The 20,964-nt window shown below is 53.3% G+C and overlaps 1 protein-coding gene across 2 annotated transcripts in view; it reads left to right on the top strand.

Moving 5' to 3' along the window:
* Positions 1-20,964, top strand: part of LOC129823949 (chromodomain-helicase-DNA-binding protein 7-like) — a 129,133-nt gene that overhangs the window by 43,707 nt on the left and 64,462 nt on the right. For both annotated transcript variants that reach the window (XM_055883089.1, XM_055883090.1), the window contains exon 4: positions 9,390-9,534. In XM_055883089.1, the coding sequence (XP_055739064.1) occupies positions 9,390-9,534 (145 nt within the window). The remainder of the gene's footprint in view (positions 1-9,389; positions 9,535-20,964) is intronic.

Genomic DNA, 20,964 nt, shown 5'->3' with positions numbered 1-20,964 from the left:
GCTGCCCCCTATCCTAGAGAAGTTAACGATTACAAGTATACCCATAACATGATGCAGCCACAACTATGCTTGACAATATGGAGACTGGTACTCGATGTTGTGTTGGATTTGCCCTGATCATAGCACTTGTATTTAGAACAAAAAGTGAATTGCTTTGCCACATTTTTCTGCAGTATTACTTTAGTGCCTTGTTGCAAACAGGATGCATGTTTTGGAATATGTTTTATTCTGCACAGGCTTCCTCTTCACTGTGTCAATTAGGTTAGTATTGTGGAGTAACTACACTGTTGCGTTGATCCATGCTCATTTTTCTCCTATCGCAGCCATTAAACTCTAACTGTTTTAAAGTCACCATTGACCTCATGGTGTAATCCCTAAGCGGTTTCCTTCCTCTCTGGCAACTGAGTTAGGAAGGACGTCTTTATCTTTGTAGTAACTGGATGTATTGATACACTATCCAAAGTGAAATGAATAACTTCACCATGCTCAAAGGGATATTCAATGCCTTTATTTTTACCCATCTACCAATAGGGGCCCTACTTTGCGAGGTATTGGAAAACCTCGCTGGTCTTTGTGGTTGAATCTGTTTGAAGTTCACTGCTCGACTGAGGGACCTTAAAGATAATTTGTTGGGTAGAGAGATGAGGTAATCATTAACTATATATTATTGCACACAGTGAGTTCATGCAACTTATTGTGTGACTTGTTAAGCACATTTTTACTCCTGAACTTATTTAGGCTTGCCATAACAAAGGAGTTGAATACTTATTGACTCAAGACATTTCAGCTTTACATTTTTGTAGTAATTTGTAAAGTGTCTAAAAAAATTCTACTTTACATTATGGGGTATTGTGTGTAGGCCAGTGACGACAACGTCTCATTTGAATCCATTTTAAATTCAGGCTGTAACACAAAATGTGGAAAGTGAAGGGTTGTGAATATATGTTGAAGAGGGTGGGGCTCAAGCTGCATCCCTGTCTCATTCCACAGCCTAGAGAACACATCTTTGTTGCCAAGTTTAACAGCACACTTGTTTTTGTACATACATTGTCATGTTTTTCTATCAATTTGTAAAGCAGACCAAGTTGAGTCAAAAGGTTTTTTGAAACCAACAAAGCATGAGACAACTGTTTTTTGTTTGCAGGGTTTATACGTTGTCTGACGTACGGTATTTTGACATGGATACAATTTGTTCACTGAGGAAATGCTGGGGTCTGCAGTTAATACTGCAGATCAATTTCCCAAGGTTGCTGTTGATGCAGATTCCACTGTAATTATTGGTCAAATTTGTCTCTGCTTTTGTGGTTTGGGCTGACCAAACCTTGGTTCCAAATATTAGGGTTAGATACCAGAGCTGGTGATAATGTTAGCCCATTTGAATTTGTGGTCTGTATACACAATGAATGTACAAAAAATTAGGATCACCTGCTTGTTCCAGAAGACTGACCAGGTGAACCTATGATTCCTTATTGATGTCACCTGTTAAATCCACTTCAATCAGTGTAGATGAAGGGGAGGAAACCGGTTAAGGGGCAGCAGGTAGCCTAGTGGTTAGAGCATTGAACCAGTAACCGAAAGGTTGCTAGATTGAATCCCCGAGCTGACAAGGTAAAAATCTGTCATTCTGCCCCTGAAACAAGGCAGTCCCAGCATCCCAGCTTTTGCATGCAGCAAAATTGTTTCCTGCATGTATATAACAAATATTAGACCGAAAGGCTCTTGATCAAGGAGGGGATTCTCTGCTTTTACCAGGCGAAGTTGATTTTGGAAGAAGTTAAAACCACTTAGCTAGATAGCTAACTAGCTACTAAATTGGCTAACCAAATGTACATCTGCAGAGCATTTAGCACATTTTAGAATGTTAACCTAATAGTTATAAAATATCTAACTGGTAACATTTAGTGGTGAATTCCACACTGTAACTAGATCATGGGCATGCTGCACTACAGTGGGTGACACAAGGCTCTGGTATCTCGTCGTTGTGTGCTTGAAAACAAGTACCACAAAACTACCATTAAGTTTCAGAATTAAAAATAGTGATTAGTGAAATCTTTATCTCCTAGCATATTGCTCAAGTTGTCTGCAGTTATTTACTTAAAGTAACTACAAATATTCAAATGTGTAAAAAAAATAGTTTCAATGGTTTTGAATGTATTAAAAAAAAACATTTCCATTTGTAGTATAAAGTATACCGCCCAAGCCTAATATGTAGCACACAGGACACAATGTACCTTCCCTGTTTCACTCCTGGTAGTTTGGTGGATTTGACTCCCGGTAGTTTGGTGGATTTGACTCCCAGCTCTCTAACCTAAAGTGTAACAAGTGGGTCCGTCTCCCAGGCCAAAGGCAGATTACTTCAGACCTTGTATATTCCAGCATGAAATGGTAAAAGCTTAATTTTCCAGTGTCCCGTGTTATTTGTGTAGTTTAGTTTCGGACCATTAGGTTTGAGCAGAGCATGTTGAGCATCTGGTCAATGCCTCTTACTCTCTCTGCCGACCTGGGTGGAAATGCAAAGCAGGGGGACAGAGCGTGTGAACGAGCCAGTGAGCGATGAGTCCTTTTCATTGTGTAGGAAGTAACATGAGCTTCCTGAGGAATGTGTCAGCAGAGCCTCCCCACCTCCATTTCTTTCTCTGCTCTCTCTCCATCCCACTGCCCTTATCCCTCTCCTCTCCTACCTTCCTCCACAGCGCTGTCACTCCTTCTGCCATTTTCATCCAGAGGAAGAGGGAGGGGTCAGCAGATGGGGGAGGGGGGGAAAGTATGCATGTGAGAGGGATGGAAGTGTGTGTGTTTCTGTTTGTTTGCGTGTGTGTGTGTGGAGGGAGTGGGTAATCTTGTGGAGTAAAATGGCCGCTAATGGTAATCAAGGCAAGGCTTCTTCATTTAGCCTCCAGGCCTGACTGGCATTGGAATGAAGCACAGCAAAAAGGCTGTCGTCACTGGCAGCTAAATGAGCTCCAATCAACTGGGGCGAAGTCCCTTCTCTGCAACCTTCCTCCATTCTGTGATGGCTAGGCCAGTCGTTTTAATTTAGCATGGCAGCACATTCACTCAACCTCCACCCTGTACTGGACGGGTGGACTAAATACACCCTTCTCTGTCTAATTGCTCCAGGCAGAAGTTTTCAACTCTGAAGTTGGGTTATCAGATTGCCCCCAACCCAGGTCTCAACCATGAGGCGGGGAAAATTGAACTAATCCTAGACATGCCTGCCCACACCTACCCAGTCAAACTTGGTCTTGACCCTGTTCTCTCTGAGGGAAAAATAACCTCAGTGTTCGCCTCCTGCTCTATAAAGCCTATACGTATTAGTATCTTAGCACCTAGGTGTTTACTCTCTTAGTCCTGGATGTATTAGTATCTTAGCACCTAGGTGTTTACTCTTAGTCCTGGATGTATTAGTATCTTAGCACCTAGGTGTTTACTCTTAGTCCTGGATGTATTAGTATCTTAGCACCTAGGTGTTTACTCTTAGTCCTGGATGTATTAGTATCATAGCACCTAGGTGTTTACTCTCTTAGTCCTGGATGTATTAGTATCTTAGCACCTAGGTGTTTACTCTATTAGTCCTGGATGTATTAGTATCTTAGCACCTAGGTGTTTACTCTCTTAGTCCTGGATGTATTAGTATCTTAGCACCTAGGTGTTTACTCTCTTAGTCCTGGATGTATTAGTATCTTAGCACCTAGGTGTTTACTCTATTAGTATCTTAGCACCTAGGTGTTTACTCTATTAGTCCTGGATGTATTAGTATCTTAGCACCTAGGTGTTTACTCTCTTAGTCCTGGATGTATTAGTATCTTAGCACCTAGGTGTTTACTCTATTAGTCCTGGATGTATTAGTATCTTAGCACCTAGATGTTTACTCTTAGTCCTGGATGTATTAGTATCATAGCACCTAGGTGTTTACTCGCTTAGTCCTGGATGTATTAGTATCTTAGCACCTAGGTGTTTACTCTTAGTCCTGGATGTATTAGTATCTTAGCACCTAGGTGTTTACTCTCTTAGTCCTGGATGTATTAGTATCTTAGCACCTAGGTGTTTACTCTTAGTCCTGGATGTATTAGTATCATAGCACCTAGGTGTTTACTCTCTTAGTCCTGGATGTATTAGTATCTTAGCACCTAGGTGTTTACTCTTAGTCCTGGATGTATTAGTATCATAGCACCTAGGTGTTTACTCTCTTAGTCCTGGATGTATTAGTATCTTAGCACCTAGGTGTTTACTCTCTTAGTCCTGGATGTATTAGTATCTTAGCACCTAGGTGTTTACTCTCTTAGTCCTGGATGTATTAGTATCTTAGCACCTAGGTGTTTACTCTCTTAGTCCTGGATGTATTAGTATCTTAGCACCTAGGTGTTTACTCTCTTAGTCCTGGATGTATTAGTATCTTAGCACCTAGGTGTTTACTCTCGTAGTCCTGGATGAATTAGTATCTTAGCACCTAGGTGTTTACTCTCTTAGTCCTGGATGTATTAGTATCTTAGCACCTAGGTGTTTACTCTCTTAGTCCTGGATGTATTAGTATCATAGCACCTAGGTGTTTACTCTCTTAGTCCTGGATGTATTAGTATCTTAGCACCTAGGTGTTTACTCTCTTAGTCCTGGATGTATTAGTATCTTAGCACCTAGGTGTTTACTCTCTTAGTCCTGGATGTATTAGTATCATAGCACCTAGGTGTTTACTCTCTTAGTCCTGGATGTATTAGTATCTTAGCACCTAGGTGTTTACTCTCTTAGTCCTGGATGTATTAGTATCTTAGCACCTAGGTGTTTACTCTCTTAGTCCTGGATGTATTAGTATCTTAGCACCTAGGTGTTTACTCTATTAGTATCTTAGCACCTAGGTGTTTACTCTATTAGTATCTTAGCACCTAGGTGTTTACTCTCTTAGTCCTGGATGTATTAGTATCTTAGCACCTAGGTGTTTACTCTATTAGTATCTTAGCACCTAGGTGTTTACTCTCTTAGTCCTGGATGTATTAGTATCTTAGCACCTAGGTGTTTACTCTCTTAGTCCTGGATGTATTAGTATCTTAGCACCTAGGTGTTTACTCTTAGTCCTGGATGTATTAGTATCTTAGCACCTAGGTGTTTACTCTCTTAGTCCTGGATGTATTAGTATCTTAGCACCTAGGTGTTTACTCTCTTAGTCTATTGCTTTTACAATAATTTTCCTCACGTGTGTGTGTATATAAAAAGTGTCCTTGGCACTGTGTAGAGTGTCAGTTTGGCTTAAACCGCTGAGGAGCGAGTGCACTTGTCCCCTGCTTACCTAGCCAGCTTCACTGACATGGGTGGAGTGTGAGGCTTCAGACCAGAGGGGGATGGACCGTGAGCCAATGGCAGGTAGGTAGCCGGCTGGCTTTGGACCTTGTTTGTGTGCTAGGTCATCCTGGGAGAAAGCTGAGCTATTAATAGCTGCCCGTCGTCTCCTGTGTCATCACTCCTCTTGCTGCCACACCCACAGATGGGTGTGACATGGTGTGTCCTAGATTTGTTTGCAGTACACACCGCTGTCAGGAAGGAAGCACACCTGCAGCCACCTCACCTGTGTGTGTTTCTCTCCCTGAATGCAAACAAACTAAACCATGTGTTAACCCTTAAGGGCTCAGACACACCAATAGTGTTTGCTGGTTGAGTACTTGGCCCCTGAACAGAATTTGCTAACCGCGTGCGCACCTATTTTGCAAAAAAATATCGCCAGTCAGACGTCTACAGCGGGTCGTCCTTAAAACAACGCGCAGACGAACGCTAGATCCACATTCGTTGGATGCATTGTGAATGCATTTAGAAGTGTGGTACTACAATGTCTTCTGCTCATACTGAAAGGACAGAAGTGCCTTCAGCCCTCAATCAGCACAGCTCTCACCATAGCATCTGTTTATCTTGTTGCTTACTCTCTCTCTGCATCCAGGCACCTCACCTCCCAAGCCAGTGACATGACTGAGCTAACCGTACCTTGTTAATGTCTCCAGAGTTATTGCAGGCACTGCTGAAGCTCTGTGTGTATACCCCTGTGTACATGCATTGCCCTTAGCAAGTATGCAAAAGCTGTGGTGTGTGTGTGGGCAGGAGGAAGTGTCAGGGGGTCTAGCTGTGTATGACTCATCTCACCAGCGAACGGCAGGTGTCCTGTAACTCTCCCCCCTCGGACTTTCTCCTTCCTTCCCTCCTCCTCCTCTGTGTTCCTGTCAGAATAGAGCATCACACACCACTGCTGGAGGATCACATGCCTACATGCCACCCAGTGCACCTCAGACACCGCATTCCAGATGAATTCCAGTGGTCCACTTTAACACATTCCACTTGTTAATGTAGTTGAGCACCATAATGGCCGGTATTTTAGCCCTACATACTAGAGCCACCATCTTCTAAAACCTGGTATTTTAGCCCTACATACTAGAGCCACCATCTTCTAAAACCTGGTATTTTAGCCCTACATACTAGAGCCACCATCTTCTAAAACCTGGTATTTTAGCCCTACATACTAGAGCCACCATCTTCTAAAACCTGGTATTTTAGCCCTACATACTAGAGCCACCATCTTCTAAAACCTGGTATTTTAGCCCTACATACTAAAGCCACCATCTTCTAAAACCTGGTATTTTAGCCCTACATACTAGAGCCACCATCTTCTAAAACCTGGTATTTTAGCCCTACATACTAGAGCCACCATCTTCTAAAACCTGGTATTTTAGCCCTACATACTAGAGCCACCATCTTCTAAAACCTGGTATTTTAGCCCTACATACTAGAGCCACCATCTTCTAAAACCTGGTATATTAGCCCTACATACTAGAGCCACCATCTTCTAAAACCTGGTATTTTAGCCCTACATACTAGAGCCACCATCTTCTAAAACCTGGTATTTCACATTCGGCCATGATTGGGAGTCACATAGGGCGGCGCGCAATTGGCCCGGGGTCATTGTAAATAAGAATTTGTTCTTAGCTAAATAAAGATGACATTTTTGAAAACAATTCTATAACAGAGTTGGTTAGAGGGGTTAGCCCTCTGTGTTGCTGCCTCCGCTACCTTCCTCCTCCCATGGTTGCATACACACACAGCCTTGAACCCTGCCCACAAGACATTGTTACTGGAGAGCAGTATTGAGGAGTAAGTGGGATAGTAGGGAAGAGAAGAATGAGTGGTTAGGAGAGAAAGGGAGACTTGATAGCGGGGTAGAGAAGGAGCGGAGACAGGAGAAGAGGTTGAGAGGCTGACTAAGTGGAAAAGAGATGGAGAAGGAAAGAGGGGTGAAAGAACAAGGGAAAGGGATATTAGGTTGACAGAGAAAAGCAAGAGAATTAGAGCGAAGGGATGATGAAGCTGATCAATAAGATGGAACAGTAGAATGAAAGGAGAGAGCTAGAGCCTCTGATTGTTAGAGGAAGATGCATTGGAGAGGAGCGGACCGAGAGGAGCAAGTCTGTGGTTGATTAGTAGGGGGGAAGATGGGGAAGCTTATCTAACCAAGATGAAAGGGGGGAACGCAATGGAGTTATATAATTATGTACACTGAACCAACATATAAACGCAACATGTGAAGTGTTGGTCCTATGTTTCATGAGCTGAAATAAAAGGGTCTTGACCGGACTGCGGTTCGGCGTCATTAGACTTTAGTGCTCACCTTCGATGGCCACTGGCACGCTGGAGAAGTGTGCTCTTTATGAATGAATCCCAGTTTCATCTGTACCGGGCTGGTAGCAGACAGCATGTATGGTGTCGTGTGGGTGAGTGGTTTGCTGATGTCTACGTTGTGAACAGAATGCCCCATGGTGGGGTTATGGTATAGACAGGCAAGAGCTATGGACAACGAGCACGAACACAATTGCATTTGATTTATGTCAATTTGAAAACACAGAGATACCGTGACGAGATCCTGAGCCCCATTGGTGTGCCATTCATCCGCTGCCATCATGTTTCAGCATGATAATGCATGGCCCCATGTCACAAGGATCTGTTCAAAATTCCTGGAAGCTGAAAATGTCAGCTTGTCCATGGCTTGAATACTCATCAGACCTATCACCCACTGAGCATGTTTGGGATGCTCTGGATCAATGTGTACGACAGCTTTTTCCAGTTCCGGCCAATATCCAGCTACTTCGCATAGCCATTGAGGAGTGGGACAACATTCCACAGGCCACAATCAACAGCCTGATCAACTCTATATGAAGGAGATGTGTCGCGCTGCATGAGGCAAATGGTCCCACAAGATACTGACTGGTTTCTGATCCATCTTTTTTTTTAAAGATCGCTGTGACCAGCAAATGCATATCTGTATTCAGTCATGTCAAATTCATAGATTAGGGCCTCATTCATTCATTCAAATAGTTAATTTAAGAAAATCAGACAAACTCAGTAAAAATCTTTTGAAATTGTTTCATGTTGAATTTTATTTTTGTTCAGTGTAGCAGCAGTAGGAGGAGAAGATGATAAGTGATAGAGGGAGAGGAGTAGAGTGTCTGAGTAGAGCAGATGGCTCCAGCCTGTGGCGTCCAGCCAGAGGAACAGGTGCGGATCACGTGACCGCGGGTTACCAGGGCGATGTGATTGCTCTTGGCTGCAAATGAAAGGAGAGGGGGGCCCTAGAGTAGAGCCAGCAAGGGAGTGAGCTAAGGAGAGACTGCTCGCCCCCAGGGCTTTGTGTAATCTGTGGCAGGGAGGAGCGGAGCGGGCTCGCTCTCTCTCTCTCTGTGTGGAAAGACACACAGCTTCCCTCCCTCTTCCCTTCTATAGCTGTTCATGTTTCAACCGTCCGTCGTCCAGCCTCAAGGAAATGAATTGACCTCAAACTGTTACTTTAAAACATGGCGTCTCCATGATGGTTACGAGAAATCACACGACTTCCATCTCAGTGTTTATCTGAACATCAACTTTGAAACCACAGGTTTAACTTGCTAAATGCTCTTGTGTGTACAGATGATTGTTGATTGTTCCAACAGTCATCAAAATGGTTTCCGCTGGTGTCTACGGTGGGTCCTCATGCTATGGAAAGTCTATATAGTGGAAGCAGATTATGAGTTTCAGGAGTTTAAAGATTGTGGTGTAAAGTGAACTATACTTTAGGCCAGTGTATATTAACTCCAGTACTTCAGTGCAAACATGTATGCTGTTGAGTGTACCCGAGGCCTGGAGTTGGGAAACACTGTTTCAAGTATTGGTGACTTCATACTATCAGAGACAGAAGCAAAAGCTGACTTTAATACCTGTTTTAAGATGACATGAGATGGTGTTCACTCTCATCAGTCATTCTCTACATATTCTCCACCTCTTTCATATCAACCTCTCATTCATCCTTCTCTTCCTAATCCCGCCGTCCTCTTCTCTGTCGCTCTTTCATCCTTCTCCTAATCCCTCTCTTCCCCTCCTACCTCTAGAAGCACTAATAAGGTGGAGTCAGCGGAGGGCAGTGGCAGCAGTGTGAAGGAGACTAAGAGGAAGAGGGAGCCCCCGGTCAGCTCCGATGTGGAGAAGTCACCCTCAGGCCCCTCCGATGAGGACGACGACGACGACAGTGTCCAGGTACGCACACACACACCACACACACTGTAACGTTAGTGACACACACACAGTAACATCAGTTTTGAGCTAACCTAACATAGCACGTGTAAATTAATGCCTGAAACTAGATCCCCGACACACTGGCCTGAAACGAGATCCCCGACATACTGGCCTGAAACTAGATCCCTGACATACTGGCCTGAAACGAGGTCCCCGACATACTGGCCTGAAACGAGGTCCCCGACATACTGGCCTGAAACGAGGTCCCCGACATACTGGCCTGAAACGAGGTCCCCGACATACTGGCCTGAAACGAGGTCCCCGACATACTGGCCTGAAACGAGGTCCCCGACATACTGGCCTGAAACGAGGTCCCCGACATACTGGCCTGAAACGAGGTCCCTGACATACTGGCCTGAAACGAGGTCCCCGACATACTGGCCTGAAACGAGGTCCCCGACATACTGGCCTGAAACGAGGTCCCCGACATACTGGCCTGAAACGAGGCCCCCGACATACTGGCCTGAAACGAGATCCCCGACATACTGGCCTGAAACGAGATCCCCGACATACTGGCCTGAAACGAGATCCCCGACATACTGGCCTGAAACGAGATCCCCGACATACTGGCCTGAAACGAGGTCCCCGACATACTGGCCTGAAACGAGGTCCCCGACATACTGGTCTTAAACTCCTAACACTGTTTTTTTTTTTCGTTATCTCCTGCGCTGTTCAACCAATCCAGTAAATGTGGAGGAGGAGTTAAGCCTAAGTCTCCTTTTTAACATCCAAACGTGGAAGTCATGTGACAGGCTCTCTTTCCATTTCGTCTGAAAACCAGAACATCCAGTTGTTGGGGGACTCTGCAGAGGCTAGTTGTAAACACACACAGTAACATCGGTGGTACAGTAACATCGGTAACGTCACGGTGGTACAATGATCAAATGTTGACATGAGCCTGGGGGTGGCGTAGTGACAATACAAGCAAGCAGCACTTTTATACAAACACCCGCTATTACTCTTAATCATGGTAGCCAGTGGTGTTTGTTGTAGAACAAGTTTGGGATGAAACTGTTCAGCACTACAGAACGCTCAAATAGAAACGTATTGGTCAGAACAGAGATTACACATTCAGAACCTCTTAACCCAGGTCTATCTGCGACGTTCTAGACCCTCTATGAAGATGCCTGTGTTCATTTATTGACATACTTCTGGTCTTAATTGTTTGAATAAATTATGCAACCATACAAAAGTAGTGTACTATATAGGGACTAGGGTGCAGATTGAGATGCTATCTGACTCTAGTTTCTACCAGCATTCTTGTTCAATTTCGAAGTGGTCCTGGTGTTTTGGACTGGTCCTGGTGTTTTGGACTGGTCCTGGTGTTTTGGACTGGTCCTGGTGTTTTGGACTGGCCCTGGTGTTTTGAACTGGCCCTGGTGTTTTGAACTGGCCCTGGTGTTTTGGACTGGCCCTGGTGTTTTGGACTGGCCCTGGTGTTTTGGACTGGCCCTGGTGTTTTGGACTGGCCCTGGTGTTTTGGACTGGCCCTGGTGTTTTGGACTGGCCCTGGTGTTTTGGACTGGTTGTGGATTGGCCCTGGTGTTTTGGACTGGTTGTGAATTGGCCCTGGGGATTTGGACTGGTTGTGGACTGGTCCTGGGGATTTGGACTGGTTGTGGACTGGTACTTGGGATTTGGACTGGTATGTTTTGGTCCTGGGGATTTGGACTGGTTGTGGACTGGTCCTGGGGATTTGGACTGGTTGTGGACTGGTCCTGGGGATTTGGACTGGTTGTGGACTGGTCCTGGGGATTTGGACTGGTTGTGGACTGGTCCTGGGGATTTGGACTGGTTGTGGACTGGTCCTGGGGATTTGGACTGGTTGTGGACTGGTCCTGGGGATTTGGACTGGTTGTGGACTGGTCCTGGGGATTTGGACTGGTTGTGGACTGGTCCTGGGGATTTGGACTGGTTGTGGACTGGTCCTGGGGATTTGGACTGGTTGTGGACTGGTCCTGGGGATTTGGACTGGTTGTGGACTGGTTCTGGGGTTTTGGACTGGACCTGGGGTTATTCGGTAGTGAATTTAATCAAAATATCGTCACACACACATTCCTCCACTCTGATGCAGGCATATATGGGAGCTGTTAGCAGCAAATTACTAAACCAACCCAAATATCCAGGTGACCCAGCCGGCTGATACTGGGGCACTGCCCAATGTTCACCAGTCTTCAACAGTAGGCACTGCCTGACCGATGTAATACCATGTCTGCAGCGGTTACGGTTTATCCCTTCAGGACAGACTGCCTGCTTCGCGCTAGAGACTGGTCGTGTGGCTGGCTCCTAGGTTAGACTGTGCTGTAGATTGTGGCGGTTGTGGGAGTGCGCTTTCCTGATTTAAAATTAATCTGTAGACATTTCTCCTGTGATTTTTCTATGATCAATAAAATACCTGGGTCATGTTCGTTAAACACCAAACAGACAAACTGAGGCACCTTCTAAACTCGTCCAAAAATAAACTCATTTTTGTTTGTATGCAGGGCCTAAAATGAACACCCGTCACCTGCCAAATATGGGTGGATTTTGACATTGGCTGGTAAGCTGTCCATTGAACCAGCCACGTTGGCAGGTGCTCAGGGCTCCAGTGTGAGCATTTCACTTGCATTTGTGAATAAAAAGTATTATGTTGAAAGTATTTCTGCCGTCTTGTTTCATAGCTGGTAAATGAATCACACAAGGTCAAAGAACCATGAATCCTATAGCCTATCCCACCTCGCTCTGCACCACTGCTTGGCTGGGGGCTCTGCGCACGTGAAGCGCTGAGTGAAAGATTTGTGTTTAGAAGCGCTGTGGACAGACATAAGTTGGTCTAGTTTACTTGAAACGAAAGTCTACTGAAGTGAGACTTTGTCCTTGTGTTTCTTGTTCTATTTCCATTGTTTTGTTCACAAGCTAGGTTGTTTTTCTATGTTTGACTTTCAGCTGCTAGAGAAGAGAATACAACAGGGCTATTAGTCAGACTCTCAATCTCACAGGCACATGACTCTGGGGGTGCATTACCATGGAAACCTCCCACCCTTAAAGGGGCAGGTGAACATTTGTCTAATCTCTGATATTTTGGTTAAAAGGCCCAGGTCACAAAAATCTTAAATTAATCAATATACCGCTTTATTTCTTACAAGTAATACAGGTATTGTTTTAGAAACATTACAACACATGCTCATCAGTTTTTTGTTGCTGCAATTTTTTGTGGCAATATTTAGCCTGGTAAAAAATCTGAGTGGCTGGTTAATAATAATAATAATTTTAAATCAAAAAGTACATTTTAGGCCCTGTTTGTGTGCGTATTGAACAGGACCCAGGTGTGTTAAGACTGCAGGCTTAATTCAGCGCCATTAGCCCAATATGGTACACCTGTTTAGCCTCGCTCTCTCCTCTCTCTCTCTCTCCTCTCTCTCTCTCTCCTCTCTCTCTCTCTCCTCTCTCTCTCTCTCCTCTCTCTCTCTCTCCTCTCTCTCTCTCTCTCTCTCTCTCTCTCTCCTCTCTCTCTCTCTCCTCTCTCTCTCTCTCCTCTCTCTCTCTCTCCTCTCTCTCTCTCTCCTCTCTCTCTCTCCTCTCTCTCTCTCTCCTCTCTCTCTCTCCTCTCTCTCTCCTCTCTCTCTCCTCTCTCTCTCTCTCCTCTCTCTCTCTCTCCTCTCTCTCTCTCCTCTCTCTCTCTCTCCTCTCTCTCTCTCTCCTCTCTCTCTCTCTCCTCTCTCTCTCTCTCCTCTCTCTCTTTCTCCTCTCTCTCTCTCCTCGCGCTCTTTCTCCTCTCTCTCTCTCCTCGCGCTCTTTCTCCTCTCTCTCTCTCTCCTCGCGCTCTTTCTCCTCTCTCTCTCTCCTCGCGCTCTTTCTCCTCTCTCTCTCTCTCTCTCCTCGCGCTCTTTCTCCTCTCTCTCTCTCTCTCTCCTCGCGCTCTTTCTCCTCTCTCTCTCTCTCTCTCCTCGCGCTCTTTCTCCTCTCTCTCTCTCTCCTCTCTCTCTCCTCTCTCTCTCTCTCCTCTCTCTCTCTCTCCTCTCTCTCTCTCTCTCCTCTCTCTCTCTCTCCTCTCTCTCTCTCTCTCCTCTCTCTCTCTCTCCTCTCTCTCTCTCTCTCTCTCTCTCCTCGCGCTCTTCTCCTCTCTCTCTCTCTCTCCTCGCGCTCTTTCTCCTCTCTCTCTCTCTCTCCTCGCGCTCTTTCTCCTCTCTCTCTCTCTCCTCGCGCTCTTTCTCCTCTCTCTCTCTCTCTCTCTCTCCTCGCGCTCTTTCTCCTCTCTCTCTCTCCTCGGGCTCTTTCTCCTCTCTCTCTCTCCTCGCGCTCTTTCTCCTCACCCCTCGCGCTCGCTCTCTCCTCACCCCTCGCGCTCGCTCTCTCCTCACCCCTCGCGCTCGCTCGCTCTCTCCTCACCCCTCGCGCTCGCTCGCTCTCTCCTCACCCCTCGCGCTCGCTCGCTCTCTCCTCACCCCTCGCGCTCGCTCGCTCTCTCCTCACCCCTCGCGCTCGCTCGCTCTCTCCTCACCCCTCGCGCTCGCTCGCTCTCTCCTCACCCCTCGCTCGCTCTCTCCTCACCCCTCGCTCGCTCTCTCCTCACCCCTCGCTCGCTCTCTCCTCACCCCTCGCTCGCTCGCTCCTCACCCCTCGCTCGCTCGCTCCTCACCCCTCGCGCTGTCTCGCTCCTCACCCCTCGCGCTGTCTCGCTCCTCACCCCTCGCGCTGTCTCGCTCCTCACCCCTCGCGCTGTCTCGCTCCTCACCCCTCGCGCTGTCTCGCTCCTCACCCCTCGCGCTGTCTCGCTCCTCACCCCTCGCGCTGTCTCGCTCCTCACCCCTCGCGCTGTCTCGCTCCTCACCCCTCGCGCTGTCTCGCTCCTCACCCCTCGCGCTGTCTCGCTCCTCACCCCTCGCGCTGTCTCGCTCCTCACCCCTCGCGCTGTCTCGCTCCTCACCCCTCGCGCTGTCTCGCTCCTCACCCCTCGCGCTGTCTCGCTCCTCACCCCTCGCGCTGTCTCGCTCCTCACCCCTCGCGCTGTCTCGCTCCTCACCCCTCGCGCTGTCTCGCTCCTCACCCCTCGCGCTGTCTCGCTCCTCACCCCTCGCGCTGTCTCGCTCCTCACCCCTCGCGCTGTCTCGCTCCTCACCCCTCGCGCTGTCTCGCTCCTCACCCCTCGCGCTGTCTCGCTCCTCACCCCTCGCGCTGTCTCGCTCCTCACCCCTCGCGCTGTCTCGCTCCTCACCCCTCGCGCTGTCTCGCTCCTCACCCCTCGCGCTGTCTCGCTCCTCACCCCTCGCGCTGTCTCGCTCCTCACCCCTCGCGCTGTCTCGCTCCTCACCCCTCGCGCTGTCTCGCTCCTCACCCCTCGCGCTGTCTCGCTCCTCACCCCTCGCGCTGTCTCGCTCCTCACCCCTCGCGCTGTCTCGCTCGCTCCTCACCCCTCGCGCTGTCTCGCTCGCTCCTCACCCCTCGCGCTGTCTCGCTCGCTCCTCACCCCTCGCGCTGTCTCGCTCGCTCCTCACCCCTCGCGCTGTCTCGCTCGCTCCTCACCCCTCGCGCTGTCTCGCTCGCTCCTCACCCCTCGCGCTGTCTCGCTCGCTCCTCACCCCTCGCGCTGTCTCGCTCGCTCCTCACCCCTCGCGCTGTCTCGCTCGCTCCTCACCCCTCGCGCTGTCTCGCTCGCTCCTCACCCCTCGCGCTGTCTCGCTCGCTCCTCACCCCTCGCGCTGTCTCGCTCGCTCCTCACCCCTCGCGCTGTCTCGCTCGCTCCTCACCCCTCGCGCTGTCTCGCTCGCTCCTCACCCCTCGCGCTGTCTCGCTCGCTCCTCACCCCTCGCGCTGTCTCGCTCGCTCCTCACCCCTCGCGCTGTCTCGCTCGCTCCTCACCCCTCGCGCTGTCTCGCTCGCTCCTCACCCCTCGCGCTGTCTCGCTCGCTCCTCACCCCTCGCGCTGTCTCGCTCGCTCCTCACCCCTCGCGCTGTCTCGCTCGCTCCTCACCCCTCGCGCTGTCTCGCTCGCTCCTCACCCCTCGCGCTGTCTCGCTCGCTCCTCACCCCTCGCGCTGTCTCGCTCGCTCCTCACCCCTCGCGCTGTCTCGCTCGCTCCTCACCCCTCGCGCTGTCTCGCTCGCTCCTCACCCCTCGCGCTGTCTCGCTCGCTCCTCACCCCTCGCGCTGTCTCGCTCGCTCCTCACCCCTCGCGCTGTCTCGCTCTCTGCTCACCCCTCGCGCTGTCTCGCTCTCTGCTCACCCCTCGCGCTCTCTCGCTCTCTGCTCACCCCTCGCGCTCTCTCGCTCTCTGCTCACCCCTCGCGCTCTCTCGCTCTCTGCTCACCCCTCGCGCTCTCTCGCTCTCTGCTCACCCCTCGCGCGCTCTCGCTCTCTGCTCACCCCTCGCGCGCTCTCGCTCTCTCTGCGCGCTCTCGCTCTCTCCTCACCCCTCGCGCTCTCTGCGCGCTCTCGCTCTCTGCTCACCGATCGCGCTCTCTCGCTCTCTGCTCACCCATCTCGCTCTCTCGCTCTCTGCTCACCCATCGCGCTCTCTCGCTCTCTGCTCACCCATCGCGCTCTCTCGCTCTCTGCTCACCCATCGCGCGCTCTCTGCGCGCTCTCGCTCTCTGCTCACCCCTCGCGCTCTCTCGCTCTCTGCTCACCCCTCGCGCTCTCTCGCTCTCTGCTCACCCCTCGCGCTCTCTCGCTCTCTGCTCACCCCTCGCGCTCTCTCGCTCTCTGCTCACCCCTCGCGCTCTCTCGCTCTCTGCTCACCCCTCGCGCTCTCTCGCTCTCTGCTCACCCATCGCGCTCTCTCGCTCTCTGCTCACCCATCGCGCTCTCTCGCTCTCTGCTCACCCATCGCGCTCTCTCGCTCTCTGCTCACCCATCGCGCTCTCTCGCTCTCTGCTCACCCATCGCGCTCTCTCGCTCTCTGCTCACCCATCGCGCGCTCTCGCTCTCTCTGCGCGCTCTCGCTCTCTCCTCACCCCTCGCGCTCTCTGCGCGCTCTCGCTCTCTCCTCACCCCTCGCGCTCTCTGCGCGCTCTCGCTCTCTGCTCACCCATCGCGCTCTCTGCGCGCTCTCGCTCTCTGCTCACCCATCGCGCTCTCTCGCTCTCTGCTCACCCATCGCGCTCTCTCGCTCTCTGCTCACCCATCGCGCTCTCTCGCTCTCTGCTCACCCATCTCGCTCTCTGCTCACCCATCGCGCTCTCTCGCTCTCTGCTCACCCATCGCGCTCTCTCGCTCTCTGCTCACCCATCGCGCTCTCTCGCTCTCTGCTCACCCATCGCGCTCTCTCGCTCTCTGCTCACCCATCGCGCGCTCTCTGCGCGCTCTCGCTCTCTCTCGCTCTCTCTGCGCGCTCTCGCGCTCTCGCTCTCTCCTCACCCCTCGCGCTCTCTGCGCGCTCTCGCTCTCTCCTCACCCCTCGCGCTCTCTGCGCGCTCTCGCTCTCTGCTCACCCATCGCGCTCTCTCGCTCTCTGCTCACCCATCGCGCTCTCTCGCTCTCTGCTCACCCATCGCGCTCTCTCGCTCTCTGCTCACCCATCTCGCTCTCTGCTCACCCATCGCGCTCTCTCGCTCTCTGCTCACCCATCGCGCTCTCTCGCTCTCTGCTCACCCATCGCGCTCTCTCGCTCTCTGCTCACCCATCGCGCTCTCTCGCTCTCTGCTCACCCATCGCGCTCTCTCGCTCTCTGCTCACCCATCGCGCGCTCTCTGCGCGCTCTCGCTCTCTCTCGCTCTCTCTGCGCGCTCTCGCTCTCTCCTCACCCCTCGCGCTCTCTGCGCGCTCTCGCTCTCTCCTCACCCCTCGCGCTCTCTGCGCGCTCTCGCTCTCTGCTCACCGATCGCGCTCTCTCGCTCTCTGCTCACCCATCGCGCTCTCTCGCTCTCTGCTCACCCATCGCGCTCTCTCGCTCTCTGCTCACCCATCGCGCTCTCTCGCTCTCTGCTCACCCATCGCGCTCTCTCGCTCTCTGCTCACCCATCGCGCTCTCTGCTCACCCATCGCGCTCTCTCGCTCTCTGCTCACCCATCGCGCTCTCTCGCTCTCTGCTCACCCATCGCGCTCTCTCGCTCTCTGCTCACCCATCTCGCTCTCTCGCTCTCTGCTCACCCATCGCGCTCTCTGCTCACCCATCGCGCTCTCTGCTCACCCATCGCGCTCTCTCGCTCTCTGCTCACCCATCGCGCTCTCTCGCTCTCTGCTCACCCATCGCGCTCTCTGCTCACCCATCGCGCTCTCTGCTCACCCATCGCGCTCTCTGCTCACCCATCGCGCTCTCTGCTCACCCATCGCGCTCTCTGCTCACCCATCGCGCTCTCTGCTCACCCATCGCGCTCTCTGCTCACCCATCGCGCTCTCTGCTCACCCATCGCGCTCTCTGCTCACCCATCGCGCTCTCTGCTCACCCATCGCGCTCTCTGCTCACCCATCGCGCTCTCTGCTCACCCATCGCGCTCTCTGCTCACCCATCGCGCTCTCTGCTCACCCATCGCGCTCTCTGCTCACCCATCGCGCTCTCTGCTCACCCATCGCGCTCTCTGCTCACCCATCGCGCTCTCTGCTCACCCATCGCGCTCTCTGCTCACCCATCGCGCTCTCTGCTCACCCATCGCGCTCTCTGCTCACCCATCGCGCTCTCTCGCTCTCTGCTCACCCATCGCGCTCTCTCGCTCTCTGCTCACCCATCGCGCTCTCTCGCTCTCTGCTCACCCATCGCGCGCTCTCGCTCTCTGCTCGCCCATCGCGCGCTCTCGCTCTCTGCTCGCCCATCGCGCGCTCTCGCTCTCTGCTCGCCCATCGCGCTCTCTCGCTCTCTGCTCGCCCATCGCGCTCTCTCGCTCTCTGCTCGCCCATCGCGCTCTCTCGCTCTCTGCTCGCCCATCGCGCTCTCTCGCTCTCTGCTCGCCCATCGCGCTCTCTCGCTCTCTGCTCGCCCATCGCGCTCTCTGCTCGCCCCTCGCGCTCTCTGCTCGCCCCTCGCGCTCTCTGCTCGCCCCTCGCGCTCTCTGCTCGCCCCTCGCGCTCTCTGCTCGCCCCTCGCGCTCTCTGCTCGCCCCTCGCGCTCTCTGCTCGCCCCTCGCGCTCTCTGCTCGCCCCTCGCGCTCTCTGCTCGCCCCTCGCGCTCTCTGCTCGCCCCTCGCGCTCTCTGCTCGCCCCTCGCGCTCTCTGCTCGCCCCTCGCGCTCTCTCGCTCTCTGCTCACCCCTCGCGCTCTCTGCTCACCCATCGCGCTCTCTGCTCACCCATCGCGCTCTCTGCTCACCCATCGCGCTCTCTGCTCACCCATCGCGCTCTCTGCTCACCCATCGCGCTCTCTGCTCACCCATCGCGCTCTCTGCTCACCCATCGCGCTCTCTGCTCACCCATCGCGCTCTCTGCTCACCCATCGCGCTCTCTGCTCACCCATCGCGCTCTCTGCTCACCCATCGCGCTCTCTGCTCACCCATCGCGCTCTCTGCTCACCCATCGCGCTCTCTGCTCACCCATCGCGCTCTCTGCTCACCCATCGCGCTCTCTGCTCACCCATCGCGCTCTCTTCTCGCCCATCGCGCTCTCTGCTCGCCCATCGCGCTCTCTGCTCGCCCATCGCGCTCTCTGCTCGCCCATCGCGCTCTCTGCTCGCCCATCGCGCTCTCTGCTCGCCCATCGCGCTCTCTGCTCGCCCATCGCGCTCTCTGCTCGCCCATCGCGCTCTCTGCTCGCCCATCGCGCTCTCTGCTCGCCCATCGCGCTCTCTCGCTCTCTGCTCGCCCATCGCGCTCTCTGCTCGCCCATCGCGCTCTCTCGCTCTCTGCTCGCCCATCGCGCTCTCTCGCTCTCTGCTCGCCCATCGCGCTCTCTCGCTCTCTGCTCGCCCATCGCGCTCTCTCGCTCTCTGCTCGCCCATCGCGCTCTCTCGCTCTCTGCTCGCCCATCGCGCTCTCTCGCTCTCTGCTCGCCCATCGCGCTCTCTCGCTCTCTGCTCGCCCATCGCGCTCTCTCGCTCTCTGCTCGCCCATCGCGCTCTCTCGCTCTCTGCTCGCCCATCGCGCTCTCTCGCTCTCTGCTCGCCCCTCGCGCTCTCTCGCTCTCTGCTCGCCCCTCGCGCTCTCTCGCTCTCTGCTCGCCCCTCGCGCTCTCTGCTCGCCCCTCGCGCTCTCTGCTCGCCCCTCGCGCTCTCTGCTCGCCCCTCGCGCTCTCTGCTCGCCCCTCGCGCTCTCTGCTCGCCCCTCGCGCTCTCTGCTCGCCCCTCGCGCTCTCTGCTCGCCCCTCGCGCTCTCTGCTCGCCCCTCGCGCTCTCTCGCTCTCTGCTCGCCCATCGCGCTCTCTCGCTCTCTGCTCGCCCCTCGCGCTCTCTCGCTCTCTGCTCGCCCCTCGCGCTCTCTCGCTCTCTGCTCGCCCCTCGCGCTCTCTCGCTCTCTGCTCGCCCCTCGCGCTCTCTGCTCGCCCCTCGCGCTCTCTGCTCGCCCCTCGCGCTCTCTGCTCGCCCCTCGCGCTCTCTGCTCGCCCCTCGCGCTCTCTGCTCGCCCCTCGCGCTCTCTGCTCGCCCCTCGCGCTCTCTGCTCGCCCCTCGCGCTCTCTGCTCGCCCCTCGCGCTCTCTGCTCGCCCCTCGCGCTCTCTGCTCGCCCCTCGCGCTCTCTGCTCGCCCCTCGCGCTCTCTGCTCGCCCCTCGCGCTCTCTGCTCGCCCCTCGCGCTCTCTGCTCGCCCCTCGCGCTCTCTGCTCGCCCCTCGCGCTCTCTGCTCGCCCCTCGCGCTCTCTGCTCGCCCCTCGCGCTCTCTGCTCGCCCCTCGCGCTCTCTGCTCGCCCCTCGCGCTCTCTGCTCGCCCCTCGCGCTCTCTGCTCGCCCCTCGCGCTCTCTGCTCGCCCCTCGCGCTCTCTGCTCGCCCCTCGCGCTCTCTGCTCGCCCCTCGCGCTCTCTGCTCGCCCCTCGCGCTCTCTGCTCGCCCCTCGCGCTCTCTGCTCGCCCCTCGCGCTCTCTGCTCGCCCCTCGCGCTCTCTGCTCGCCCCTCGCGCTCTCTGCTCGCCCCTCGCGCTCTCTGCTCGCCCCTCGCGCTCTCTGCTCGCCCCTCGCGCTCTCTGCTCGCCCCTCGCGCTCTCTGCTCGCCCCTCGCGCTCTCTGCTCGCCCCTCGCGCTCTCTGCTCGCCCCTCGCGCTCTCTGCTCGCCCCTCGCTCACCTCTCGCTCACCTCTCGCTCACCTCTCGCTCACCTCTCGCTCACCTCTCGCTCACCTCTCGCTCACCTCTCGCTCACCTCTCGCTCACCTCTCACTCTCTCCTCGCCCCTCGCTCTCTCCTCACCCCTCGCTCACCCCTCGCTCTCTCCTCACCCCTCGCTCACCTCTCGCTCTCTCCTCACCCCTCGATCACCTCTCGCTCTCTCCTCACCCCTCGCTCACCTCTCGCTCTCTCCTCACCCCTCGCTCACCTCTCGCTCTCTCCTCACCCCTCTCT

Source organism: Salvelinus fontinalis, chromosome 26 (genome assembly GCF_029448725.1).
Source record: "Salvelinus fontinalis isolate EN_2023a chromosome 26, ASM2944872v1, whole genome shotgun sequence".
NCBI lineage: Eukaryota > Metazoa > Chordata > Actinopteri > Salmoniformes > Salmonidae > Salvelinus > Salvelinus fontinalis.
This window is presented reverse-complemented; position numbering and strand designations above follow the sequence as displayed.